Source organism: Mus caroli, chromosome 4, assembly GCF_900094665.2.
Source record: "Mus caroli chromosome 4, CAROLI_EIJ_v1.1, whole genome shotgun sequence".
Taxonomy (NCBI): Eukaryota; Metazoa; Chordata; class Mammalia; order Rodentia; family Muridae; genus Mus; species Mus caroli.
The window spans coordinates 118893633-118907340 of NC_034573.1; the positions used below are offsets into that span (position 1 = coordinate 118893633).

Genomic DNA, 13708 nt, shown 5'->3' on the forward strand with positions numbered 1-13708 from the left:
TGGAGGTCATGAGTTCAAATCCCAGCAACCACATGGTGGCTCACAACCATCTGTAATTTGAAACAATTTAAAAAGAACTATGGACTGGAGCAAGCAGGGCCTGAGTGAGTGGGGGTGGGAGGAGGCTGGAGCGAGTGGGGCCAGAGCAAGAGGGAGAAGGGAAGGGGTGAGGGGGAAGGTACTGTTTTGTTTTATGACGATTTTGCCTGCATGTATGCCCATTCATTACAGATGTGCCTGATGCCCTGAGAGGCCAGAAGTGGGCATCAGATGCCCCGGAACTGCAGTGACAGATGGTTGTGAGCTCTCATGCAGGTGCAGAGAACTGAATTCAGGTCTGGAGAGCAGCCAGTTCTCATTCATTTTGTTAAGACAGGGCTTGCTGGGAACTCACTCTGTAGACCAGGCTGGCTTTGAACTCATAAGAGATCCACCTGTCTCTGCCTCCACAGTGCTGAGATTGAAGGTGTGCACCTTGCTGCCTGTGCTTTTAACCAATGATCCAGCCCTCCAGCCCTGGGTGCTGTTTCTCTGATCATCAGAATGTACGAGCCCGGGAGCCACTGGATATGGGTGTGGTAATGGCACACTTTGGGCCCCAGTAATCCACTCGCAATGTGTTTGCTCCTTTTCCCTGCGACCTTGGTTGGTGTCTGTTTTAAACTAACCCCTGTACCTGGGCAAACACTTGAATGTGTTGAACTGGGAATTTTAGGGCCACTATAGTTTCTTCTTCCACAGAACATATGGCTGAGATGGATTGGTCCTGATCATCCAGGAAAACAGGGCCGGCGCAGCAGCTGGTCACTGTGGCAGAAGGGGGTCTGTCTGGGGTGCACAGAAGTGACCAGCAGTTCTAGAGTAAGTGTTCTAAGGGTCTGTGTAGACCACTCAGTGGGTGAAGTGCTTGTCCTGCAAGCAAGAGGACCAAAGTACAAGTCCTCAGCACCCATGTAAAAGCCAAACATGGGGGGGCTGGAGAGATGGCTCAGTGGGTAAGAGCCCTGACAGCTCTTCCAGAGGTCCCGAGTTCAATTCCCAGCAACCACATGGTGTGGCTTACAACCATCTGTAATGGGATCTGATGCCTTCTTCTGGTGTGTCTAGAAACAGCTACTGTGTGTGTGTGTGTGTGTGTGAGTGTGTGTATGTGTGTGTGTGTGTAAATTTTTTTTTTTTAATGCCAAACAAGGTAGCATAAGTCTGTAACCCCCAACACGGGGAAAGAGGAGACTGGAAGATCTCATGAGGGTGCAAGTCAGCCAGTCTAGGCAAATCAGTAATCTTAGGGTTCAGGGAAAATTCCCTGTTTCAAGAAGTTAAGACAGAGGGTGGTGGTAGAGAAAGGCACTTGACTGCTGGGGCATTGACTTCTGACCTCTGCCTACATGTGAATGTGTACACACATAAATAGGCACACACACAGACACACAGAGGACACACACAGAGGCACACACACAGAGGCACACACACACATCTGAAAGCTAAGCCATGGAAAGCTCAGTTGCTTTAGGAATAAAGAGTGGGATACAGGTTACCCTGTCTGATGGCTTCACCCAGCTGAGCTGCTGGCCGTGGAAAAGGATGAAGCAGGGAGAAAGGGGAGCGAGGATGTGAGCATCTGACTTAGGCAAAGCTGAGAATTGACTCTGGGGGCTTTCAGTTTCCTTCCGTGTTCTATTGTGCATGTGTTTCTAGTTAGGTATCAGCCTGCTTCTCTCCACCCGCTCATCTTTCCCCTGGCATTGTAAAGTATGCCAATCGAGGCATTGTAAAATGTATCAACCGGGGCATGAAGGTACAGTCTTTTAGGTTAGAGATTTCCAAGACACAGCTATGCCTGGAGTTGGAATAAATATCATCAGAGAGACATGACTGATGAGATCCAGGTCTTGAACTAGCCAAATGTTGGACAGGTAACAGATGTGGTCAGTCGGTTTTTAGCATTCACAAAACCACTCTCTCAATGCAGGGCTAAGACACTGTGTCCCTGGCTTCTGTGAAGCCAGGATCTGCATACAAATCAGGTCTACCAACTGCATCCATCCATCCATCTATCCATGCATGCATGCATCCATACATACGTGGTATGTGTGTGTGTGTGTATGTGTGCAAAAGAAAGTGAGTCAGGCCATATGTCATATGTGTGCTTGGTTCTTGGCTCCCTTGTAGCAGCCACGGGCCACTCTGGCTGCATTTCCGTGTTGGCTTGGTCACCAACCGTGACGGCTGAGCTCAGGGTTCAAGTGTGCAATCACCTGCTTCCTGGCGTGTTGACACTGGTTGCAGTCAGAATCCTGTGTGCTTTGTGTGTGCACACGTGCATGTGCCTGTTTGTGCATGCTCATTTTCTTGTTGTCGCTGTGGATGGAGACTGAATCCAGAGCCCTCTGCACACTAGGTGCATGGTCTACCACTGAACTGCACCCCAGTTCTCTCGGCTTGCCGCTCAACTCCCTCACTTCACAAACTAGTTGGATTTAGATTTTTCTGGAACTATTTCAGTGGGAGAACTAGGATGAAGTTTGTGATCTGTTGCCAACCACAGGCTGCTTGGGCTCGGCTCTGTACCTAAGTCCAGCGCCAGCAGCATCTGGCTCATCCCAAGGTCGTCACAAGCTCGCTTCTGGGCTCCATACACAAAGCACAGACTCCCCGACCACATTTTGTAGAATCACCTCCAGGCTATGACTACAAGGTGTCTCTGAAACAGGCGTCGATTTCAGGGTTCTGAGAAGTCCCCTCAGGGCCAGGTCCCACGGCCAGACCTGAAAAGAGCAGGCTCCAAGCTCAGCTCTGAAATTCCAACACAGTACCATCTTCCCGCTCTGACCTGGCTGAGTGAATTGAGAGGGGGTTTCCTGGCTGGAGAGCGTGAAAGTCCGTGAAGATGCTGACACTGTGTGGTTGAGTCCTGAGGCCTGAATTGTAGAAACACTGAAACTGACAGTCACAGAACAACCAATAGCTCTGGAAACTCTGTGTGTGTGTGTGTGTGTGTGTGTGTGTGTGTGTGTGTGTGTGTGTGTGTGCGCGCGCGCGCGCGAGCGCTCCTCCAAATCCCTGCAGGAGACGCTCAGCTTCGCTTTAAGGTCTGCGCATGTGCGGCAGGTGGAACCGCCCCTAGACCTAGACTCCGCCCTCTGCTGGGCCTGGCCTTGGGTACCTGTCTTTGAGGAAGCAAGTTCGTTGCTAATAGAATGCTGACAGCTCATCTATCAGGCTTAATCTTTTTGCTGCTGCTATAACACAGGACTTGAGTCTGAAAAAAATAATCTACAAAAATTACAGAAAAAGATTTACTTATTACACTTCTGAAGGGTGGAAATTCCATAGCCTCTCCCCCTCCCTCTCTCTTTATCCCCCTCCCTCTCCCTCATTCTCCCTCCTGCCCCCTCTCCAACTCCCTCTCCCTTCCTCTCCCTTTCTTTTCTCTCTCTTTCTGTCTCTCTTCCTCTCCTCTCCTCTCTCCTTTCTATCGTTTGATATGTAGCCCAGGCTAGCCCTGACCTCACTATACAACCAAGGATAACTGAACTCCTGATCTTTTTGTCCCTATCTCTCCAGTTCTGGGATTGCAGATGTGCAGCGCCACACCAAGTTTATGTGCAGATCCAACCAGACCTTCATTTATGCTCCGCACGTATTTTACCAAGTAAGCCACATCCCCAGACCAAGCTTCCTTACTGTGTTGTCTCATGGTAGAAGGTAGAAGGGGCAAGAAACATGATCATGTCTTCGTGTGTGTGTGTGTGTGTGTATGTGTGTGTGTGTGAATGCATGTGTGCATACATGTACATTTGTGAGGGAAGTAGGGAGGACAGGAAGAAAGAGAGAATTGAAGATTCTTTACAATACGTGTGTGTGTGTGTGTGTGTGTTTGTTAGAGATTGTTTTGTATTTTTGTTTTTTCAAGATGGGGGTTTCTCTGTGTAGCATTGGCTGTCCTGGAACTCACTCTGTAGACCAGGCTGGCCTCAAATACAACATGTGTTTTGGGGAGACACATTCAAACCACAGCACAGGCCCTGTATTAGGGCACAGGAATTGCTGCCCACAAACTGGCCCAGACAATGTCAACTAGGAGACCACTCACAAAACATGACACCTGAAACCCTTCCCTCAGCACAGGGTCCTGTGAGAGGGACCAAACATTCCTGTCTCTGTCCTTAGCCGTCGGCGTCGGTGAAAACCCAGATCAAGAGCATCAGGGGAGCCAAGTGGGCTCAGGCCGGGCAGCTGGCACGGGAGACAGGGCTTATAGGCTGAGGTTGGATTTGAGAGTAAGTGGAAAGTTTCCAGAGAGCAATTTCAGGAGAGGACAGCACAGAAATTGACTTCCGTCTGCTGAGGAGTGAGTGGGAGTTGAGGAGGAAGAGACAGCGCTCTCTGCTCCGAGCTTGTCTTTTAATGGAAAAGACTTAAATGGGAGGGGGAGAGAGAGAGAGAGAGAGAGAGAGAGAGAGAGAGAGAGAGAGAGAGAGAGAGAGAGAATGTGCGCATGCATAAGAGAGGGAAGAGATATGTGGGTCCCTGGTCCTAAGAGAGAGAGATGACCTTAAACAGAGGGGTCGGCTATGGTCTCCTTTCTGCTCAGGGGAGTGGAGGATAATTAAAAATCTAGTTGACTGAGAAAATGGAAAATTCCTAGTGTAGAATAGGGATGATAGGCCAGAGTCTTGTAAGTTCCAGTGTCTGAGGCACGTGTAATATCACTCTGGGATTACACTCTGGGAGTTGCAAGACTAAAGAACATAACTGGAGGATCTACTTTGCATTGGAAATGTAATTGAGGAAATTACCTAATAAAAAAAATCAAAAAAAAAAAAAAAAAAAAAAAAGCAAGTGAGCTTTATGTGCATCTGGGTGGGTATCCGTATGTCAGTGCAGTGGCCTGAAGAGGCCAGAAGAGGGCGCCAGATCCTCTGGAACTGGAGTTATACGCAGTTGTGAGTTACCTGACATTGGGTGCTAGGAGATGAGCTCAGGGCCTCTGCAAGACTCTTAACCTCTGGACTAGCCAGCTCCTTTACTTACTTTCTTTCTTTTTTTTATTTAATATGTTTGTTTCTTTATTATTTTATATGTATAGGTTACATGAATGTAATGCCTACATTCATGTCTGTGCACCACCTATATGCCTGGTGCCTAACAAGGCCAGAAGAGGGCATCAAATCCTTGGACCTGGAGTTACAGATGATTGGGAGCTACAGTGAAGGTGCTGGGAATCAAACCTGGGTCCTCTGGAAGAGCAGCCAGTGCTCTTAACAGCTGAGCCATCTCTCCAGTCCACACAGCCCAATTTCTTTATGTTACTGGTTTTGAGCAGAAGACTGGATTTATTTTTATTTGTTTACTTATTTATGATATGAGACAGAATTTTGCTGATTGGCCCACAATGGCCTGGAACTTTGAGTCCCCCTTCTTTATTTTCCTGCACACTGGGATTAGAGGTGTGCAGCACAATGCCTGACTTTGATTTATATTTGTAGGGAGATTGCTCAGAATTGTGCGAAGCTGATTGGAGAGGAAGGGATGCCAGGTGAACATGGGCATGAGCAGCAGAGACAGAGGAAAGAGCATATCCCAGCAGGAACTGGAGCTGGTGACAGTGTTCACAGAAGAGTAGGGGTCTCCCAGGCTTCTGGCCAGGGACATGTGATGCCACCACATAAGACAGAAGGACAATGTTGAGGAGATAAGGTAATAGGATGAGCTTCTGGGAGTTGGGGACACCCACATGGTACGGTAAGGCCAGTGGGTCTGTGTCTACAGGTCTGGAATTGGGGGTTTAAGAATCATCAGATAGGGGGCTGGAGAGATGGCTCAGCGGTTAAGAGCAGTGACTGCTCTTCCAGAGGTCCTGAGTTCAAATCCCAGAAACCACATGGTGGCTCACAACCATCTGTAATGGGATCTGATGCCCTCTGAAGATAGATAGCTACAGTGTACTCATATAAATAAAGTAAATAAATCTAAAAACAAACAAACAAAAAACAAAAAAACAAAAACATCAACAACAAAAACAGGGAAGGAAGCAGGAGTATGAAGGTCAGGAAGTCCACACAGGCTGGGGAGCCTGCTGAGAAGTCAAGAGGGTGCCCAGGAAAGATGTGTGGGACAGAAGTGCAAGTGTGGAGCCCATTATCAAAGGTCATGAGCAGGGAAACAAAGGAATTGGCTTGGATTCAGCAGTAGGGGACACTGGTGAGCTGGTGGGGGCTCTGCTATGGGAAGTTGAAGCCACGCCACTGTCGACTGAGGAGAAAGCAAACCAGACAGAGCTGGAGGAGCACGGAAGGAGTCAGGAAGGGGAGGCATTCGAACAGTGCTTCCTGGAGTCAATATATGCGCAGATCACATGTCCTAAGTGTTCATACAAACCCCTCTGCATGCCCCACCTCACTGGGGCAACTGAGCTGGCCTTCAGATCACACACACACACACACACACACACACACGTGCGCACGCCACCAGATTCAGAACACTGGCACACCACCATGAGGCTTCTCTGTCGTTGAACAGGACTTCAGGGGACATTCCAGACATGGCCCTGGAATGTATGGTGGAGTCAGAAGAAGGCCACTGAGACCGTCAAGGAAGGGCAAAGAAGAAGGTTATTCACAGGAGAGCTGGACAGCAGGACAGATTCGTGTCTGGGGCAGATGGAACAGTATCAAGAGATGATGGAGGCAGAGCCAGGTGGTCTGACTCAGAGCAGGAAAAAACCTGCATACACATAAGACATGGGAGAGTCGTGTGTCCCTTGGGAAGCCCAGAGTATTATGGGTGATGCTCTCCTACTTTCTGTTTTCCTCCTTCTCCTACCCCTTGTTTCTCTGAAATGTAAAAGATAAAGAATAATACAAGATAATGCTGGTGACACCTATAATTCCGGCACAGGGATGCTGAGGCAGAAGGATCAGGAGTTCGAGGCTAGCTTGACCTACATAATCATAGCCTATCCTAAAAGAGAAAGAGAGAGAGAGAGAGAGAGAGAGGAAGGAAGGAAGAAAGAGAGAGAGAGAAAGAGAGAGAGAGAAAGAAAGAAAGAAAGAAAGAAAGAAAGAAAGAAAGAAAGAAAGAAAGAAAGAAAGAAAGAGAGAGAGAGAGAAAGAAAGAAAAAAGCAGGTGCTGGAGAGATGGCTCATGGGCTCGGAGCAAGTTCACTTTGGAGATGAGAAGAGTTTGGCTCATAGTCACCTGTAGCTCCACCTCTAGGGGATCCATCATGTCTGGTCTCCTCAGGCACTGCGTTCTCATGCGTGCATTCTTGACACACACATAATAAAATATTAAAATTCAAAATAAAAGCAAATGATGTAACGAATGCCAAGTTCATGTTATTCATAATCTACAATGGTGGACATCCTAGTTTTGAAAAGAAACACACAAAAAATAATAAATAAAAAGAGGGTTGTTAATCCCAGCACTTGGGAGGCAGAGGCAGGCGGATTTCTGAGTTCGAGGCCAGCCTGGTCTACAGAGTGAGTTCCAGGACAGCCAGGGCTACACAGAGAAACCCTGTCTCGAAAAACCAAAAAAAAAAAAAAGGGTTGTGACAGTTCAGTAGGTAAGGACACTTGCTACCAAGACTGGTGACCCAAGTTCAGCCCGAAAACCCACATGGTTCAAGGAGAGAACTGAATCCTGCAAGTTGTCCTCAGACCTGCACGTGTGCACCACGACAGACAGACAGACAGACAGACAGACAGACAGACACAGTAACTAAATGTAATTAAAGTCTGGCAGTGGTGGTGCACGCCTTTAATCCCACCACTCAGGCAGATTACAGAGATCTCTGAGTTCAGGGACAGCCAGGGCTACTCAAGGAAACCCTACCTCAAAATACAAAATAAGACAAAACAAAAAATGTAATTAGTAAACTAAATTAAATGCTTAGAGCTACAGCCAAAAGCCTTTAGAATCATGTTCTTGTCTCTCAGATAAGTATGGCCACCGGGTTTTAGTTTATTTTCTCCTTTTCAACACTTGTTTATTTTGTTTGTTTGTTTGTTTGTTTTTTGAGACAGGATTTCTCTGTCTCTGTGTAGCCCTGGCTATACTGGAACTCTCTATATAGACCAGGCTTGCCTCAAACTCAGAGATCCGTCTGCTTCTGTCTGTTGAGTACTGGGATTAAAGGCCTGAGCCACCATGCCTGGCTTATTTATTTACTTGTGTGTGTTTAAAGGACAACTTGCAGAAACTCTCTTTTCTACGTGCGTTCTGAGGGGAGAATCACCTGAAGCCTCAAACTCAGTGGCTAAGCCTTTACTCAGCCGGGCACGGTGGTGCATAGTTTTAATGCCAGCATTCAGGAGGCAGAGGCAGGTGGATCTCTCTAAGTAAGAGGCCAGCCTGGTCTACCGAGTGAGAGTCTGTCTCAAAAACAAAAGCAAAACAAACAAAAACTTGTACTGTTTTTTACCAGCCCTGGTTTTTAAATGTTTTATTACATTTATTTATTTATTTATTTATTTATGTCACTTAACACACATGCAGAGGTCAGAGGACTCCTATGACAACTGTGGGAGTTGGTTCTCTCCTTTTCACTACGTGGGTCTCGGGCTCAACCTCCGGTCATCGGGGTTGGTGGCAGGTGTCTCTACCCACTGAGCCATCTCTACAATGCTTCTCTTTAGTTTGACATCCATGCATATATATACACATATAAAATAGAATGTGGTGTGGTGTGTTATTTACACAAAGGAAGTGTGGAGTTAGGGGTTGGGATGGTGAATCACCAGAGAGTGTGCCGATAAGTGATTCTCTAGGTGGGGTTAACGAGGTTACAGGAGCCAGCCTACGTATAGGTGGTGCCATTTCATGGGCTGGGGTCCTAAGCGGAGTAAAAAGGAGATAGGAAGCTGAATACAAGCATTCATCTCTCTCTGCTTCCTGGCCGTGGGTGCCACGTGACCAGCACTCAGGCTCCTGCTCCCATAGCTTCCTCACCTTGCCCGGCTGTACCTTCCTTTAAAGATTTATTTATTTCATTTATATGAGTACACTGTAGCTGAATTCAGACACACCAGGAGAGGGCGTCAGATCCCATTACAGATGGTTATCAGCCACCATGTGGTTGCTGGGAATTGAACTCAGGACCTCTGGAAGACAGACATGGCTCCAGCCCCGAGGGCTGTACCTTCTAAGAGACTTTCCCCTCTGCAATGAGAGAAGTCACTAAGACAGTAAGGTGAGGAAGGGCTGCCCATGGACCCATGTCCCCAGCAGAGCAGCCACCAGGAGGTCACACCCTGGAAACACTGATGGTAGTGCAAACCCTCAGGGCCACACCTGGTACAGTGTTCCAGGAAGGGAACATTGCTCCTCGGGTTTATCTGGCTTGCTTTCAACCTTTTACACCTCTCATGTCTTTAGGGCCTCAGAAATGACGGGCGCCTGGAAGACACATTGCCATCACATTTGACCAGGACACTGAGGCCCAGGGAACAACAGTGATCCTCCAGCAGGCCACAGGAAGCTGGAAGAAGGCACGGGACTAGAACTCTGGTATGGCGGGGAGTGGGTGGGGTAAGGCAGTGTGCGGAGAGGTAGGCGGGATGCAAGGGTCACACAGTGCCGGGACAGTGGACTTTAGTCCCCAGGAAAAGAACTGGTGATAACCTCGGGTCACTAAACTTGGATGATAGCTGGAAAATTACAGTCGAACGGAGCGTGTGGGGCCATGGTCTTCCAACTCACAGGCCCCAGGCTTGGGCACAGTTGTGGAAGCCACGGCTGTCGTCATCCTTCAGTACACACCCAGAAGTCAGGAGCTGCCACACGGGCAGGCTCTCACTGTGCTGTGTGCACTAAGAACGGAGGACAGTCCTTTACTCTTCCGGCCCTTACTTTTCTTATCTGTAAAATGGAGCGATTATCTATAACTCCGTTGTTCTAGGGACGCAAAGAAACCATGTGTCTGTACATGTACTTGCATGAGTTCATGTAGCCCACAAGCATGCAGTGCCCTTCAAGGCCAGAAAAGAGCATCAGATCCCCAAGAGCTGGAGTTAAAGATGGCTGTGAACTGCGGTTTAGGTGATGGGAACGAAACCCAGCCCCTCTGCAAGAGCGGCAGATGCTTTCAACCACAGAGCTATCTCTCCAGCCCTATCAAAGACATTTAAAGCCCTGGTCCCTAACCCAATCCCAGAAGTTCCAGCTGTCCTTGGTGCCCTGCACTGACAGAGACACACCATGGACTCCCACACCTGAGATTTGTCCCCAGCCAGTGATCACAGGCACTCCTCAGGGCAGCCCTGGGAGGCAGACTCTGTCATCTGAGAGCTATTGGTAGGGTAGGGGTAGAGGGCCATATGGGGGGGGGCTTCCTTTTTCAGCAAAAACAAGACATGAATAAATGTTTCTTATAAGGTTGCAACAATGTTTCGTGTAAGGTTGCAACAATGTGTAAGATTGCAAGAACCTATATGTAAAGCAAAGAGCAGACCATCTCCCCACCCTTCTTCAGGTCCTTACCAACATTACCACTCTGGTGCCCTGCTTCTATTAGGAACAGCTCCCACATCCACAAACATCATCACAGCCACATCTCTTGCAGGATAAAAACCCAAAAATAGAGTTTCTGGGCTACAATTATGAGCCGGTAGCCATTTGCAATAGGGCTAACAGCTGACTAAGTGACCGCTAAAAATTGCCCATGGACATAACATTTAATGCCCGCTAGGGAAGGCGCCAGCTAATGGCTTAATGACCTGCCTCCATCTTCCCTTCCATCCATCCTGTCTCCTTATCCTTCGCCATTGCACAATGTCCCCTTCAGAAGTCAGCTGATAAGAAAGCCCACCTACCTACCCGCTGGGAATGACCAGAGCTGCCTGCCTGACCTGCGGTTGTCCCCGCCCACAGCACCGGGACTTCAACTCCCTCCCCGTCTGCTAGAAGCTGGATGTGCTGATCCAGGTGACACAAGGCACACAGGAGGTGTCACTACAGGTGACACTATAGGCACACAGTCACCAGACACCTGGGGTTCAGGCTCTGAGAACCTGTAGACATCAGGACAGCCTCGTCCGTGGAGACTGTGCTGATGGGGTACAGAATAGATCTGGTATAGAATAGACCAGTTACACCTGCTGCAAAGACCTAGGTGGTCAAGTGAGGTGCTGTGCTTTGGCCAAGGCAGAATACTTGGCAGAGACGTGGCTGGGAGCGTTCCACCTGTTTATTCACCACTCTGGCTAAATGGTCCTGTGTGAGTGTCCAGCTAGCTGAACCCAAAGGAGGAGCACAGGACTTGTGTCTGCAGCAGGGACACTATAACGAAGCAAGAGTCCATCTAACACTTGATATAACCCAACGGCAACTCGGCAGCCCCCACAATAGACATTCTAGGATCTCTGTGAGTTCAAGACCAGCCTGGTCTATACAGTGAGTTCCAGGACAGTTAGGACTACATAGTACATAGTGAGGCTCTGTCGTGTATGTGTGTGTGTGCCTCTGTGTGTGTGTGCGTGCCTCTGTGTGTGTGTGTGTGATGTTTGTGCTGTAGTATGTCAGTGCCATATTCTGCTCCAGTGAAGATGGGAGGACAACTTTCAGGAGTCAGTTCTCTCCTTCCCATGTGGGTCCCAGGGATGGAACTGGAGTTATCAGGCTATCCGGTTATAGGGTTAAGGGACTTTAATGGCTGAGCCATCTCATTGACCCCCTACAATTTATTTATTTATTTATTTATTTATTTATTTATTTATTTTTCTATTTAATAGCTGCATTTCCTTATATCAGGAAACAAGAATTATTACCCTTGATTTTCCAAGGAGCAAACAGACATCACCCCACCACCGCCAAGACCGAAAGGAAAAGCACCTTGCTCAACATGGAAGACCAGAATGAGACCAGGAGGCGCCTCCGCCAGAAAAAGGAAGACCCAACAAGGGAAAGCGATTGTTCTGAAGTCACACAGTAGATTAAAAAAGCAGACCCCTGGTTGCCCCTGCTCACTCCCAGCTTCCATCCTGGCCCATGTGCCCGTGTCTTGTTCCCCACCATCACCACCACCCACCATCCGTGGTCGCGCTCACATGCTAACACCACCAGCTCCCAGCACGGCCGATGGAGACCCCTTAGAGCCTCAGTGTCCATCGGTGGAATGGGCGTGCGAGGAGGAACGAGGGCGGCCTGGCTCCGGGCGCCTGGCTCAGCGGCAGGGGCGTGGCCGTGACTCAGCCGCACAGTTCCGGGGTCGCCCAGCCGGTCCGACCGGCCTCGGCAACGCGCGCAGGGCGCCGGGCAGGGCGACTGAGGGGTGCAGGGAAGGGAGCCGCCAGGAGCCTGCTTGGGCGGGAAGAGGAGCGCAGGCCGCGGAGGAGAAGGATGGAAGCGAGACCCCGCTGAGACCAGCGCGGGGCCACTGGCCGGGATCAACATGTGTCTGCGCATCGGTGAGATGGGGTAAACGGGAGACCCACTCCTGGGGGGGACCCCAACCCGAAGCCAAGCCGCCTGCTTCACCCAACCCTGCTTCACGTACTGGCCTGCTTCAGGTCACTTTCCTCTCAAGCCTCAGTTTCCTTAGAAGCGGGGTGACAAGCGGCTGGGTTTTATTTGCTTTATGCAAGTGCTCTACCACTGAGCTACACACCAGCCTAAAAATTTCGAGGCTCAGGGACTAGCCCAGAGCTCAGTACTTAGCTCACTCTAACTTAGAATTTAGAACTTCTCCCGCCACGACCAGCAGCTGGGGGCTCCAGGTTTGTGGCACTGAGGCCCAGCTCTGAGTAAGCCTGGTTTTGGTGGGGCCAGTGGCACCCCCAGCTCCTGGCCCTATTTTCCTTTCTAAGGGGCAAGGCTAGGTAGGCTTCGGGATCCGCAGGTAGGAGAAGAGATGCTGAGGGATGAAGAGATGGGGATGTGGATGTAGGGTCCAGGATCCCGGCTCCTTAGCATTACAAAGATGCCATTTCCATACCGTCCTCTCCTCCAGCCAAGCTGGAGGGAAAGGCCAGTCAGCCAGCATCTTGACAGAATAGACTGGTGCGCCCCTCCCCCACGCCCTGGGCAAACTCTGCTGTTTGGGATCTAAGGAGTTCCCACTCTCCAGCACACACATCTTTCAAGCCATGCCTATTTCTCCTTGGTAAAATGAAGACCGTTGCACCCACCTCTTGACCAGGATGAAGTTCCGGTCTGCTAATAAACGCTTAGCACCATGCCAGCCACTTGCCCAGTGTTCCCAGCCTGAGAACGGAGAACCAAAACCAGCTTAGGGCGCTCTGACTAAAGCAAGCTAGCCTTCCTGTTTGACCAAAGCCTTGGTCCAGAGATGTTGCTGTTTCTTGAACCCAGCCAAAGCCCAGTAGTGTCTGGCTGATGGGTAGGTGGATGGGGTGGGTGGACAGGGTGGGACCCAGGAGGCCCCTGGAACAAGGCTGCAATTCCTCTTCCTGTTTGGCCAGCTGTTCATCTTCACAAGGCCATTCCAGTTCCTCGTGCCTTTCCAGTCCATGGTCTGTCCTCTGCTGCAATGACAGTCCCAGGGCCTGCAAGCTAAAGGAGAGCTCGGAGACCAGTTAGGGCAACCTCACCTGGCTCTATGCAGAAAGAATCCGGGGTTCAGAGGTACCAGCACAGGCTGGTACCAGGTCCACAGTGAGTCTGTGACAGGCTCCCCCTTGCTCCTCAAAATTCTTCCTCCTCCTCCTCCTTCTCCTCCTCCTCCTTCTTCTTCTTCTTCTTC

General features: G+C 49.5%; 1 protein-coding gene across 1 annotated transcript in view; it reads left to right on the forward strand.

Annotated features, from left to right (window-relative positions):
- The first annotated feature begins 12211 nt into the window (after nt 1-12211).
- The window catches only part of Tmem54 (transmembrane protein 54), a 6246-nt gene continuing 4749 nt past the window's right edge, over nt 12212-13708 (forward strand). The window contains exon 1 of the mRNA XM_021159414.1: nt 12212-12413. Within this exon, the coding sequence (XP_021015073.1) occupies nt 12398-12413 (16 nt within the window). The 5' untranslated portion in view covers nt 12212-12397. The remainder of the gene's footprint in view (nt 12414-13708) is intronic.